Consider the following 13,409-nt stretch of genomic DNA (forward strand, 5'->3'; position numbering starts at 1 on the left):
TCCAACGTATGCAACATTCTCATAAAATGGAACGCTAATTTCTTGGCTATAGCTTTCTAACGTAATGTTTGCATCGTTTTTGGTTGGCGAATTGGTTATTCGATCATCAGAATCTTCACTGCTACTGTTTCCAATGGAGTCCAGCCTCCTGGTGTTTTCTTGATGCCTATCTGCTACGTTTCTTAGCATCTCCAACTGTTCATCAAGTAACATTGGTTAAATCTTTATTCACATATGAATGAAACTACTTAGGATGGTGTTCGAGTTGTAGTATATAACCACTACGATACCTGGTTAAGTAGGGCTTGATTCTCTTTTTTCAGTGACTCAGACTTAGATGCCAGTGTCTCATAGTCCTGCTTTAGGGTGTTGTACTCTTGCTCGATGTGCCTCGATTTCGATCTGGCTCTTTTGTTCTGGAACCAATGAGTTTTTGTAACCCGCCAACCCAACCCAACCCGCCCTAACCCGCAAGGGTTGGGTTATACTTTTGAATGGGTTGGGTTGGGTTGAGATTTTTCAAACCGCCGTAATTGGGTTGGGTTGTAAAATCGTCATAAACCGCCCAACCCAACCCGTGCTCACCCCTAATAATAAGTTGACAAGTGAATTTGTAGAAAAGTATAAGTTGTTTCAAATAAGCATTCCCAAACACCCCCTAGAATCTAGTCGAATCTTTCTTTTTTGTTTGATCATACTTGCTTTTTTTTTGTTTGTACTGTTAAAGATTTGCTTATCCCTTTTGTGACTTCATTACAATGATCTTCTGACTGTATGAATATGAAAAAGAAAGATTAGAATGAGCACAAGGATGATGGCTTATGGTGTAGTGTTCTGAAGATCGTTTTTAAGTTGCAACTACTAACTATATAAGTTGCTTATCGTGATTGTGTTCAATCTTGCAGTGACAGCTGTCTTGACGATGGCGACTTTAATTTCTCAAAATGCGGCTGTTAAAGATAGAGTTAAGAAGATCAAAAGGAAGGCTCTTGACGAGTCTTTGCAGTTGGATGTGGTGCAAGAGATGGAAAATTCAAAAGATTTGGATGTAGTGAAGCCTAAAAAGAAAAAGAAAGAGCTCATAGAGAACAAACAAGCTGAAATTGAGCAAGAAATGGAGATGAAGAAGCTGGAAAACGCCTTGTTTGGCTCTTTGCATCCAGTTGAGTTTGGGAAAGACAATGACGGAAATGAGGATTCTGCTTTGTTCTTTACTGATCGTTCAGCCAATAGCGTGTTGTCTGTTTATGAAGAGGATGGAATAATAGTTGGTACAGATGAACAGATCCAACGGAAACCTGTATGGGTTGATGAAGAGGAAGAAAAGACCAACATAAATATTGCTAAAGTCAACAGGCTGAGGAAGATACGACAGGAAGAGGATGAGACCTTAATATCGGGTTCTGAATATGTATCAAGACTGAGGGCTCAGCACGTTAAGATGAACCCAAGCACAGAATGGGCTCGACAAGACCGGAACTACAATTCGGACGAGGACAGCGATCAAGAAAATGGAGATGTTGATAGTATTCTTCAGACTACCCAAGATCTCGTTGTGAAGAGCAGTGCAAAGTTGTTGCCGGGATTACTGGAGTATTCGAGATTGGTTGACGCAAATGCACAAGACCCTTCGAGTGGTCCGATTAATTCGGTACAGTTTCATAGAAATGGGCAGTTGCTCCTTACTGGTGGATTAGACAAAAAGTTGAGGTTTTTTCAGATAGATGGAAAAAGGAACACGAAAATCCAAACCATCTTTGTGGATGATTGTCCAATCAGAAAGGCATCCTTCACACCGGATGGTTCGCAGGTTATYCTATCGGGAAGGAGAAAGTTCTTYTACAGCTTCGATTTAGTTAAGGCGAAGATGGATAAAATCGGTCCGTTGGTTGGCAGGGACGAGAAGAGCTTAGAAACTTTTGAGATTTCACCTGATTCCAACACAATTGCTTTTCTTGGCAATGAAGGGTACATCTTATTGGTCTCATCCAAAACRAAAGAATTGATAGGAACTCTCAAGATGAACGGAACTGCACGAGCTCTAGCATTCACGAACGGGGGGCAACAGTTAATGAGCACTGGTGGCGATGGGCAGATCTACCATTGGGATCTTAGAACAATGACCTGCTTCCATAAGGGTGTCGATGATGGCTGTATAACTGGTACTGCACTTGGTTCTTCCCCAAATGGAAACATCTTTGCAGCAGGTTCTGATAGCGGGATTGTAAACATATATAACCGGGATGAGTTTTTAGGGGGAAACAAAAAACCCATAAAAACCATCGAGAACTTGACCACAAAAGTAGATTTCATGAGGTTTAACAGTGATGCACAAATCTTAGCCATTTGTTCAAGCATGAAGAAGAACAGCATGAAGCTGGTGCATATCCCTTCCTTCACGGTTTTCTCTAACTGGCCGCCATCAAATAGGACACTGCAGTATCCTCGGTGTTTGGATTTCAGCCCCGGTGGAGGTATGATGGCRATGGGCAATGCCGCTGGTCATGTATTACTCTACAAGTTGAATCATTATCAACATGCATAGAGACTCGAGTAAGTAATCGTCTACCTGCTTTATCTTATCGAAGCATGATTTTGATCGCACAATTGTTTTACATATCATGGGCTTTTGGGATAGATAGGTTATATGGCATCTTATTTGCCATTTTTGCTTTGATTTCACATTGTAGCCTGTTTTATTAACTCTGTTTTAGCTTATATTACAATTTCTTGTATTTTTGACATTCTATGGTCTCGTCGTCTCGATGGTTTCTAAAACATGTGCAGTTCCTGTTGTGTTTGTTTGGGTTAAAGTGAAAAGCTGATGACAGTTTCAAGTTTCTACTATAATTCTCAGCACTTGTATCATAGCATCTATTATTGAACAAACTGGTACCTGATGAGAGTCTTAAGGAACTGCTTAATGGTTTGAGCGGCTTTATTCGCTCATACACTAGTGTTTTTTTACGGGTTAAGCGATTAAGCCAAGATGGTTATATATAGAATAAGCTAGGATCCTCACTTGTTCCTGTTTAGCCACCTCAAACAAATTGATACCATAATCAATCCAACGTTCTCTCTTTGCTTCTCTCAAACCTATGGCTCTGAAGAACAACAAATTTTTTCAGAAAGACAACTTAGGTGCCGTTTACCAAATACTTACCCGGTAAGTGTTTATCAATAAAATTTAACACTATTATTTACTTACCGGGTAAGATTTTAGTCCACTAAAACGACATCACATGCAAAAATATACCCGGTAAGTGCTTATCGTGGTAAGAGTCGTCGCCCTTACTTACCGGGTAAGACTCTTGGTCTTTGTCTCGCTCTTTCCGGGTAAAATTTTTGGTCTTTACCATATTCGTCTGGTGAGGGGATGTGACTTGATAAGCGTTTACCCGAGTAAGCATTTGGTAGACGACCCTTTAGCCCATGCATGGTTTAGTAGAAAAAGAAGTAAACATCTCCTAAAAATGCTAGGAAACCAGAAAGCAGGTTAAAAATCGTTATTTTGGGGTTTGTAACAATGTTTAGATGGTGTTAGGCCGTATCCGATTCTTTGCACAATTATTCCCAGGTTTTTGCCGAACATGTGCATCTTTAAAATAAATCAAAAACCCACGAAGATGTTCTACCTGGTTTTAACTTCCACCGTTTGACGGATTCGTTAAGTTTGTTGGTTGATTTCGAAAGAATATCGTTTTTTTTTTGTTGATTTTAAAGATTTTCTTAATCAATGTTCCTTGTATGTCTGATATCCAGAACACCCCTCAAAATTTAAAATAAAAAAAAATTGCCAAAATGGGTGAGTGGGTGCCCACTTCTTGGGACCCGCTCAACCCTTTGTAGGTCCCGTCTTAAATATAATTAGCGTTGTAATATTATTTGTTAATTTTTTAAAATAAAATAATATAATATGCCAATTTTACTTGAGGTCAAATTCTAAGACTCATCATGAAGAAGGTGAGGTTTTAACCTATCAAAAACTGGTAATAAACAGTTTTTTATAAGTCAGGAATGATTAATTTATCAAAAAACTGCTTATTGTTGGTTTGACACTGGTATAAACAGTTTTATCTTTTCTCATCCAAACACTAGTATTTAGTTTATTACCGGTGTCAGACTGAAATAAGTCAAAAAAACCCATAAAATAAGCAATCCCAAACACCCCCGTACTTCGAAAGGGAAAATTTGTTGGTCTTTCGATCCTTTAGGGGACAAAAATGTTGTTTTCTAAGAAGATCCAATAACTTATGGATTAAAGTAATTGGGTTGGGTTCACGTGAGACAAGTCTGTTTTCGTGAGACACGATTTTTATACTTGAAATTTCACAATAAAATGTTGTGAAGATAAAAAAAAAATTGAATATTCACAGCACAGCAAAAACACTGTAAAAGTTGCTTTCACAGCGTTTTGCTATAAAATTTCAAGTGTAAAAATTGTGTCTCACATGTCTTACGAAAAACAATCTTGTCTCACATGATCCCAAATCTAAAGTAATTAATATCATCGCAAAAGTTACTATTAGAATAATGCTCTAAATTTTTGTATAAAAAACATTTAAATATTTGTGTAAAGTCATTATAATCATTTGTCAAATGAGTTAAAAAACAATACTTGAGTGTATTTTGAATGATTTCAAATTGTTAAATTTTATGAGGTAAAACTAAGGTGTCGTTTATCAAACGGTTATCCGAGTAAGCGCTTACCAAATCACTTTACTTTACCGGATCAATATGACAAGAACTAAAAATCTTACCTGGTAAGAACGAAGGCAAGAATCGAAAGTCTTACCCGGTAAGTGAAGATGAGGACATTTACCATAGTTAGCACTTACCGGAATAAATTGTTGCATACGATGCGTTTTAGTGAATAAAATATTACCTGGTAAGAGCGAAGACAAGAATCGAAAGTCTTACCCGGTAAGTGAAGACGATGACTCTTACCATGGTTAGCAGTTACTGGGATAAATTGTTGCATACGATGTGTTTTAGTGAATAAAATCTTACCCAGTAAATAAGCGATATTGTTGAATTTTACCGGTAAATGCTTAGGTAAATGACCCCTAAAATAATGTTATTTTTAATCAATAACAAAAACTATTATAAAGAATAAAAGTAATATCATTTTTATGGTACTGAAATTATAAATATAATGTAATTTTTAATCCAAAAATATATTTTATTTTTCACATTTTAGGCTATGTTTTGCTTTGAAAAATTAGTTGTTGATAAATTAATTGTCGTCTGAAAAATTAGATGATAAATTTAATCATGTTTGATAAAAATTATCTGATAAACTAGAAGATAAATGTAAACCAACTTATAAGGATATGTTAGTCAATTCTAACATTAAATTATATAACTAAAACAAATCATGAGACTTGGGATTACGTGAGACTAGTCTGTTTTCGTGAGACCTGTAAGACCACTTTTTTACATTTAAAACTGCATAGCAAAACGCTATGAAGGTAACCTTCACAGTGTTTTTGCTGTTAAGGTTTGGCTTTTTTTTTTACCTTCACAACATTTTACTGTGAAGTTTCAAGTGTAAAAAAATGGTCTCAAGAAAACAGTCTGGTCTCACGTGAATTCAACCCTACATTTTTTATCCAATGCTACAATGGGTAAATTTTTCAAAGTACAATGTTCTAATAAAAAATAGTTTGAAAGTACATTGTTGTAATAAGAAAAACTGGAAGTACAATACCATAATAAAGAAATTTATGAAAGTACATTGTTGTAATAAGAAAAACTGGAAGAATCCATAAGATTAATTGTGGATCCCACACGACAAAAGAATATTTGAGTTGTTCTGTCTTCGAGTTTTTATTAGAATTTTCATATATCTGTACTATACAAGTCTGTATCGGTCTAACATATATGCATGCTGGATTCGAGTAATTCCTTTTAGTAGAATACTGGGTTGAGCTTAATTGAAATTTAATTAGTATAATGAACATCCATCGTCAGAAACTCAAATTTGATCTGTTTCCATATGTTATGAGCAACAACTAGTCCAAGACTCCATCTGGTAGCCTCACAAACAATTTCATTATCCTCAGTAGCAAGATCGGTATTGCATCTCCTTATTGCACGCTTGTACAAGTGCTTTCAGAGCGACTCAATTAACTACCTGCTCATTTCTCCATTGGTGCCCTAAAGTTCAGCCACCGAACTTTAAGGTTGTTAATGTCCCCTTTTCTGAGAAAGGAAAATAGGAACGAAATTAATAATCCAAAGAATGGAATTGGACTTAAAGAAATATATTTTCTTTCTTTCTTTCTATAGAGAAAAGGAGAACTGTTTTCGTGATTCATAACTAATAATGCAATGTCTAACTGGATTTCTTAATTGAAAACATTAGGTTGAGATATCTATTACATTTGACGCTCTGCCTTCAGTAACTATGTGGACCGTAGGAAAGATGTTGGGTTTTTTATGGGAAGAGAATTTGACTTCTACAAGTCCGTTTTCATGTCGGATGAAGTCTGAGGCTGTGTTGTTTTGTACTGGTGCTTGGTGGATATGTTCATAGGTAGTTGTCCATTTTTCTACATCATTGAATTGACTAAGCATTGCTTTGTTAAATGCATGTTCATTCTTGGTGTCTGGAATCGAACATTTCGTTGGTGGAATATGATGGATATCAACTTGCAGTCTGCGGACGACATCGTTACATTGGAGAATCATAACTACATTTGTATCACCTATAAAGAGTTTTGGCAGGCGATAGTATTGAGAAAAAAAAATTCGATTATTTTTTGATTAATTAGAAGAGGAAACGGTTACACTTATTTATACAGGGAAAAGAAGAAACTAACCAGGATTAACCTTTAACCTTATACGAACTCTGATTAACAACAAACTACAGTTAGCTACTAAAGAATAACTATGATATATACCAACTTGCATACATAAACATACTACATTGCCCTTTATCCAACACGCCATAACAGTTGCCTTATATACAATTTTGAAGGCGCGAAATCAACTTGTGTTGAATCCTCATCTGCCAGAGGCATTTGGATCTCGTCTTTGAAACTCAGATTCTCTCGCAATTCCGACTTTTTACTAACACTAAGAACATCCCTTTATCTTGTATTCAATGGTGTAGCAACCCTTTGTTATAGACAGTGTCGTGTCCTTGGCCTTCTTGTACTTTCGTTTTGCCTTTTATTTCGTTGCATTTCTTTTGTTGCTGGTATGATGATTTCGTTCTTCTCTTGATTTCCACACCTTATATAACCCATCTACTTTCTTATAGTTTTTTTTATTAACCTGGAAATCCAACTCGCTAAGCGAGCCGACTAATCCCAGGGCGATCACCTGTTTTGCAGATAGCCCGGAGTCACCGCATTTGAACCTCCGTGGCCACAAGGAGATTTTTATTTCTCTTTAGATTTAAACTTGAGACCTCCTGATACTTTTGACCTCTGGAGCCAAGCTCAAACCAATCAGGCATCACCCTTGTCAGTTTTATTTTATGTTTGTATTTCAAAGAAAATTAGTAAATTACATTAATTGATAATTTTAAATAACCGTTGTATTATAATAATTGAATTTTGAAAATATTAACCATAATTATTAGAATTAAAATCAAATACTATTTATGGAAACAAATGAATACGATTTGCCAAAATACATGAATGCAATAAAATGAGTAGGGTTTGTTTTGTGAATAAATAGCTGAGACATAAACCCGCCCTCATCTCAGTTCAAATTCCCAACGGTCGACTCTCACAAAACCCTATCGAGTTTTTCTTCATCTCCACCGCCATTGCCGATCCTTCCATCATCGTCTCTGACATCCAACGAGGAAAAAATGGTGGAGTATAAATGGATCTTGAATGTGGAAGCAGTGAAAGGAGAGATGTAGAATTTCATGTGGGTTTTGAAAGGCTGGAGTATAAATATGCTGATCGAAGCCAAAAGGAGCTCTGTTTCTTGTAGCAGTCGATCTTTTTTAACATAACAGCACCTGCGCCAAAATCTTCCTACCGACGGCCTGAAAAGCTTGTTTAAACGAAACCCAATAAGCATTTCCAACCTATTTTTCGTTCTATTATTTTTTTTTAAAATAAAAACCAAAAAACTAAAATCTCTAAAGAAGACGATAAAGATCTCAGCAATATCAAAAGACGTAAAGAGTAAAACATCAATAGCAAAATCATAAGACTTGACATGTCTTTTTTTTTTATTAACCTGGATATCCAACCCGCTATGCGAGCCGACTAATCCCAGGGCGACCACCTGCTTTGCAGATAACCCGAAGTTACCGCATTTGAACCTCTGTGGCCACAAGAGGATTTTTATTCCTCCTTGGATTTGAACCTGAGACCTCCTGGTACTTTTTGACCTTTGGAGCCAAGCTCAAACCAATCGAGCACCACCCTTATGGTTAACATGTCTTGATATCACGAGCAAGAAATAGTAATGTATTTCTTTATCATCATAATATTGTATTTTCAAGTAATTTTTCTATAGGCCATTGTAGAAATGCATAACAACATTCTCCATTTTGGTTTCTATTACATCTTGACTCACAATTTCCAGTTCATCCAAAACTATTCAAACAAAATAATAAATGAGGTTAAATGGAAGGCTTGATTTTTCAATGGTTTGAAGTTTGAATTAAAAAAACTAACCTGCAAAAGAGTGTGATAAAACAACTAGATTGCAATTGAACAGTAGTCTCTGGTAACAACATACAAATTTAGCAATAAATCATAATAATCCACCCTCTAACACAAAAACACACACATTCATCGTTTGAGTTGAATCGATTATGAGAGCAATCACCGGTAGAAATTACGTTTACTGGCTGTTTGGCAGACAGCGGATGATCTAGTGCAGAATGGTTAAGTGACTATATGATTTAGTGTCAGATAGAAAATAATTGTTTGGAAACCTTTCTAAATCAACAGTCTGAATGACATAAAATACCATTTTACCCCAGTCTTGTGTTTAACGAAAATTAACAGAATTGTGAGATCTGAATTCAACATGGCATGTAGTTTGCATTTGTTTTCAAGGGAAAGTTTCTCATCAATCTGAATTCAAACATTACATGCATACAAGTTGGTTGATGGCTACATGGCTTATAACATATAGAAATCTACTTAATTTTGTAACTTGAACTACAGTAAGAACACTTGAGAGCTGCCACCATCGATGTCATTTTGCAATGAGATCTTATCACCATATATGTACTAATTGCTCTGGAAGCCAAGATCCAGTAATCAAGTTGTCTAAAACACCAAATACCCTATCGCATTAGGCTGCATTCTTATGGCCCTATTAGTTTAGGATGTCATCTTCCCTCTGCTGCAGGAGATGTATGCTCAATTTTCAGTTTATTTTTTCATTCTTTATGGTCCTATTGACACACCGTATCCTTGCTTATTGACACACTTTATGTCTCACATTTATTTTGAGAAGTTCCAAACATAAGAAAAGAAGTTGCACTTTGAACAATAGTAAATCAAAGATGCCAATTTGGGGGGAAAAGGTTTTTACCTCTTTGAATCGGCAAAGGCAGGGGGTGCAGACGTGTCTGGCGAAGAAACAGCGAGAATGGTGCCTCCGTCGCCGTGTCTGGTGCGGTGAAGAAACGGTGAGATAGATGGTGCGTCCGTGAAGGAAAGGGCTACCAAAATCGAGAGTTTAAGGAGAGAATCCAGGAGGAATGAAGAGACGAGGCAACATGGAGGAATTGAGAGTTTGAGGAGAGAATCGAGGAGGAGTCGAGAGTTTGAAGAGTCTGAATGGGATGGGGAGCTGTGGTGAGCGATTCAGACCCTTGTGAATCCTTCGGCCCTTTTAAAAATACTGATTGGTTAGCGATTATTGAATAATTTGATATAGAATGATTAATAGGTCAAAATGATTAAGAGGCTATATAGTGTAAAATGAAATCTAATTGTTTGGTAATTGTGTACAATGAAGATCCATGATACAAAATCATTCAGAGGGTTTTAAAATCATTAAGAGGTAGATTTTTTTTTGCCAAACAAGATTCACCTCTTAACGGTTCAGAGGTTATCTCTTAATGAAATTATTAAGAGGTAAACAAATATTTTGGTTTTCATTGAATGATTAAGAGTTAGAATGATTAAGAGGTTCTCGTGATAGTAAAAAATAAAATATAATTATTTAAAACGAAATTATTTAGAAGGTTTGAGAACAATTAAGAGACGTAAGTTTTTTATCAAATGAGATTAACTTTTAACGATTCAAATGCTACTTATTAATGAAACTATTAAGAATAAAGAAAGAACCCCTTAAAGTTAACAAACAATCTTATATCTGACCGATTCAGAGCGTTTAAAAACACATGTCAAACAATCTCATGTCTGTTCGATTCAGAGTTTTGCCTCTTACACTTCTATTTATTTAGGGTCCATAAGTAGGGATGGTAATGGACCCCGACCCGTCGGGTAACCCGGTCCACCCGCTCCAATCGGGGACGGGGATTCCCCAAAAAATCGGGTCCCGGGGACGGGGATCCCCACTTGGCGCAATCCGGGGATGGGGTCGGGGACGGGTATAGCACTCCCCGCCCCGCCCCGTACCCGTTTTTTTATATATTTATGTTTTATAAAAATTTGGGCTTTGGGCTTTGGGCTGTAAAATGTGAATGAATTATGAATGCATCCTTAGTCCTTCCTCCAGCCCAGTCCACACTCCACACTTTTCTCTTAATCGGTTGAACCCTATCCACGACCAGACCATGTCACCACTCACCACGGCGCTGCACTTCTCGTCTTCTCCTAATCTCCTCCACGACGCTTACTCCTCTCCCGACTACGTAATCGGCGACGGCGATAAGCGACAACCCTGCTCCCTCTCCGGCTCTCCCTCTTCGGCTCTCCACGGTGCTTACTCCTCTCCCGACTACGTAATCGGCGACAGCGACAGGGCGACTATGGTATAACTCAAAACCCTGGAGATGCATGTGAAGTTTTTATTTGATCTTTCATATGTTGAATGACTTCTAGTCGTGATAATTATGTGTCAATTTGTCATTAGGTTTCTAATAGACATAAAGCTGGAGTAAAGAATTTATTTTGAAACTATTAATTCCATATCTGGTTGTTGGCAAGGCTTCAATCACATATTCACAACCACAATTAATTTATTTTTATTTGATCTTTCATATGTCGAATGACTTATAGTTGTTGGCAAGGCTTCAATCACAGATTCACAATAATACTTTTTAATTTACAGTATTTTAGGTATACATACATACGAGTATCTTTCATTAATTTTTGATGCTTTTAAGTTTGTACTTTATAAGTTTATTATATATTCTCATTAATTTTAGATGGAACCTTCGGAAAACGAGAACATACATGGTGATGAGAATGAGATGGAAGGAAACAAGGAACAAGTTAAAGTAACAATTGGTGATGATACTTACGAATCCGTAAGCATGCCTGTAGGGACTAACACTAACACGAGCACTAAACAACCACAAAAAACATTAAAGTCGGTTGTTTGGAATCATTGTGAACAAGTGTATGTTGATGGTGTTAGACGATATGCAAGATGTAATTATTGCAATAAACAACTGACGGGTAGAGCCAACGACGGAACTACACATTTGAAGGACCATTTTAAGAATTGCCCAAGAAGAGTTACAAAGGATACTAGACAACATATCCTAGTTCAGGACCAAAAGGCTTCAGACGGAAAGGGGAAAATGAGTAAATATTCATTTGATGCTGAACTTTGTAGGGAAAACTTAGCTAAAATGATTATTATACATGATTATCCGCTTTTTATAAGAAGAAAATGAATAAGAAAGACTAAAGACTTTATGGCTTCTGCCTTCTATTACATCTTGACTCACAATTTCCAATTCATCCAAAACTATTCAAACAAAATAAGAAATGTGATTAAAGGTGAAAGTTTTGATTTTCCATTTGTATGAAGTTTGAATTCAAAAGTACAACCTGCAAAAGAGTGTAACAAAACAACAAAATTGCAACTGGACAATAGTCTTTGGTAAGAGCGTACGGATTTAGCAATAAATCACAATAGTCCACTCTCTAACACAAAACACACACATTAATCCAGTTTGAGCTGTGTCGATTATGAGCAATCACCTGTAAAACTTACGTTACTTACACTTCTATTTATTTAGGGCTAATAGCATACAAGTTACGATGTTAAATTAACAGTTCTGTTAATTTAGGGATACGATATAGAACTTACCGTGAATATGTGGAGATGCGGCTGAAGCGATGGCCGAAGAGGCGAAGGTGCGTTGCCAGTGAAGCTGCGGCTGAAGACTAAAGTGAAGGCGCGCGAGAGAGAGAGAAAGAGAGAGAGAGAGAGAGAGAGAGAGAGAGAGAGAGGCGCAGAGGCTGAAGTCTCAACTTAGGCAAGGGGAAAGTGCGGTAAGGTGAAACCAGTGCCTTTCGTATAGATCGAGACTTGTAGCTTGATTCTTTAGACACGGCGATCAGTTGGACCTTTGATTCATTAACATCTCTTTTTTCTTGACTTCCTGATCCTAAGTAGACTTGGGATCATGTGAGACCAATGGTTTTTCGTGAGACCCGTAAGACCAATTCTCAACCCTTGGATTAGATTTACAATCGTCAGATCTAATAATTCATAAACGCTACAAGACTTCTCAATAATTACAAAATTGTGACCTTGCAACTTTAGACCATTAGATCTTTAGTTTATAAAGTTGATCACTGAACATAAATTGGTCTGACGGGTCTCATGGAAAACTCTTGGTCTCAAACTCTTGGTCTCACGTGAACCCAACTCTTTTTAAGTAATCGTCATTAAAACACAACAAAGTTAACTAATTGTTTGTTAGTTATAGATTTTTTGGCAATTATTGAATGATTTGGTGCAAAATGATTAAGTGATTATAATAATTAAAAAACTCTTATAATATAGTACAAAATGAAATATAATTATTTGATAATTATTGAGAATGAAATTATGATGCTGAATGGTTAAGAGAGATCCAAGATACAAAATCATTCGAGAGACCTTTGTTTCTACCAAACAAAATTCATGTTAATAAAACTATTAAAAGATAAATAAACAACCTATAATAAAACAAACAGATACGTTTGTAAAGATTGCAACTTTCAAAAATCCAATTACAAATATATATATATATATAGGGGTGAGTTCAAATAAAAACCACTTAATTTGTAAAAACCGTGAAAACTTCATTTAACCAATCATAATTTTTCATTTTGTTCATTTTTTTGTAATTATGAGAGGTTGATTAACGATTTTTATTGTGGAGGGTGTTAATCATGAATATTATCATCTTCATTATTTTGATTTTAGAGAAATACATGAAACAGTTTCATTAAAATTTCATTAAGTAGTTTATGAAACAATTTCATAACCACATATGAAACAACTTCATC

The 13,409-nt window shown here is 36.2% G+C and overlaps 2 protein-coding genes across 2 annotated transcripts in view; one reads left to right on the forward strand and one right to left on the reverse strand.

The window, feature by feature from the left end:
• Positions 1-452, reverse strand: part of LOC112514771 (homeobox-leucine zipper protein ATHB-7-like) — a gene marked incomplete at its 5' end in the record, with an annotated part of 2,171 nt that extends 1,719 nt beyond the window's left edge. Inside the window, 2 exons of the mRNA XM_025121373.1 lie at positions 7-195; positions 291-452. Of these exons, the coding sequence (XP_024977141.1) occupies positions 7-195; positions 291-452 (351 nt within the window). The remainder of the gene's footprint in view (positions 1-6; positions 196-290) is intronic.
• Positions 453-861: 409 nt separating this feature from the next.
• Positions 862-2,801, forward strand: LOC112514011 (U3 small nucleolar RNA-associated protein 18 homolog). Its single transcript, XM_025120287.1, has one exon. The coding sequence runs from the start codon at positions 923-925 to the stop codon at positions 2,543-2,545; it is 1,623 nt and encodes a 540-aa protein (XP_024976055.1). The 5' UTR covers positions 862-922; the 3' UTR covers positions 2,546-2,801.
• The last annotated feature ends 10,608 nt before the right edge of the window (positions 2,802-13,409 follow it).

Source organism: Cynara cardunculus, assembly GCF_001531365.2.
Source record: "Cynara cardunculus var. scolymus isolate 2C chromosome LG 6, CcrdV1, whole genome shotgun sequence".
Taxonomy (NCBI): Eukaryota; Viridiplantae; Streptophyta; class Magnoliopsida; order Asterales; family Asteraceae; genus Cynara; species Cynara cardunculus.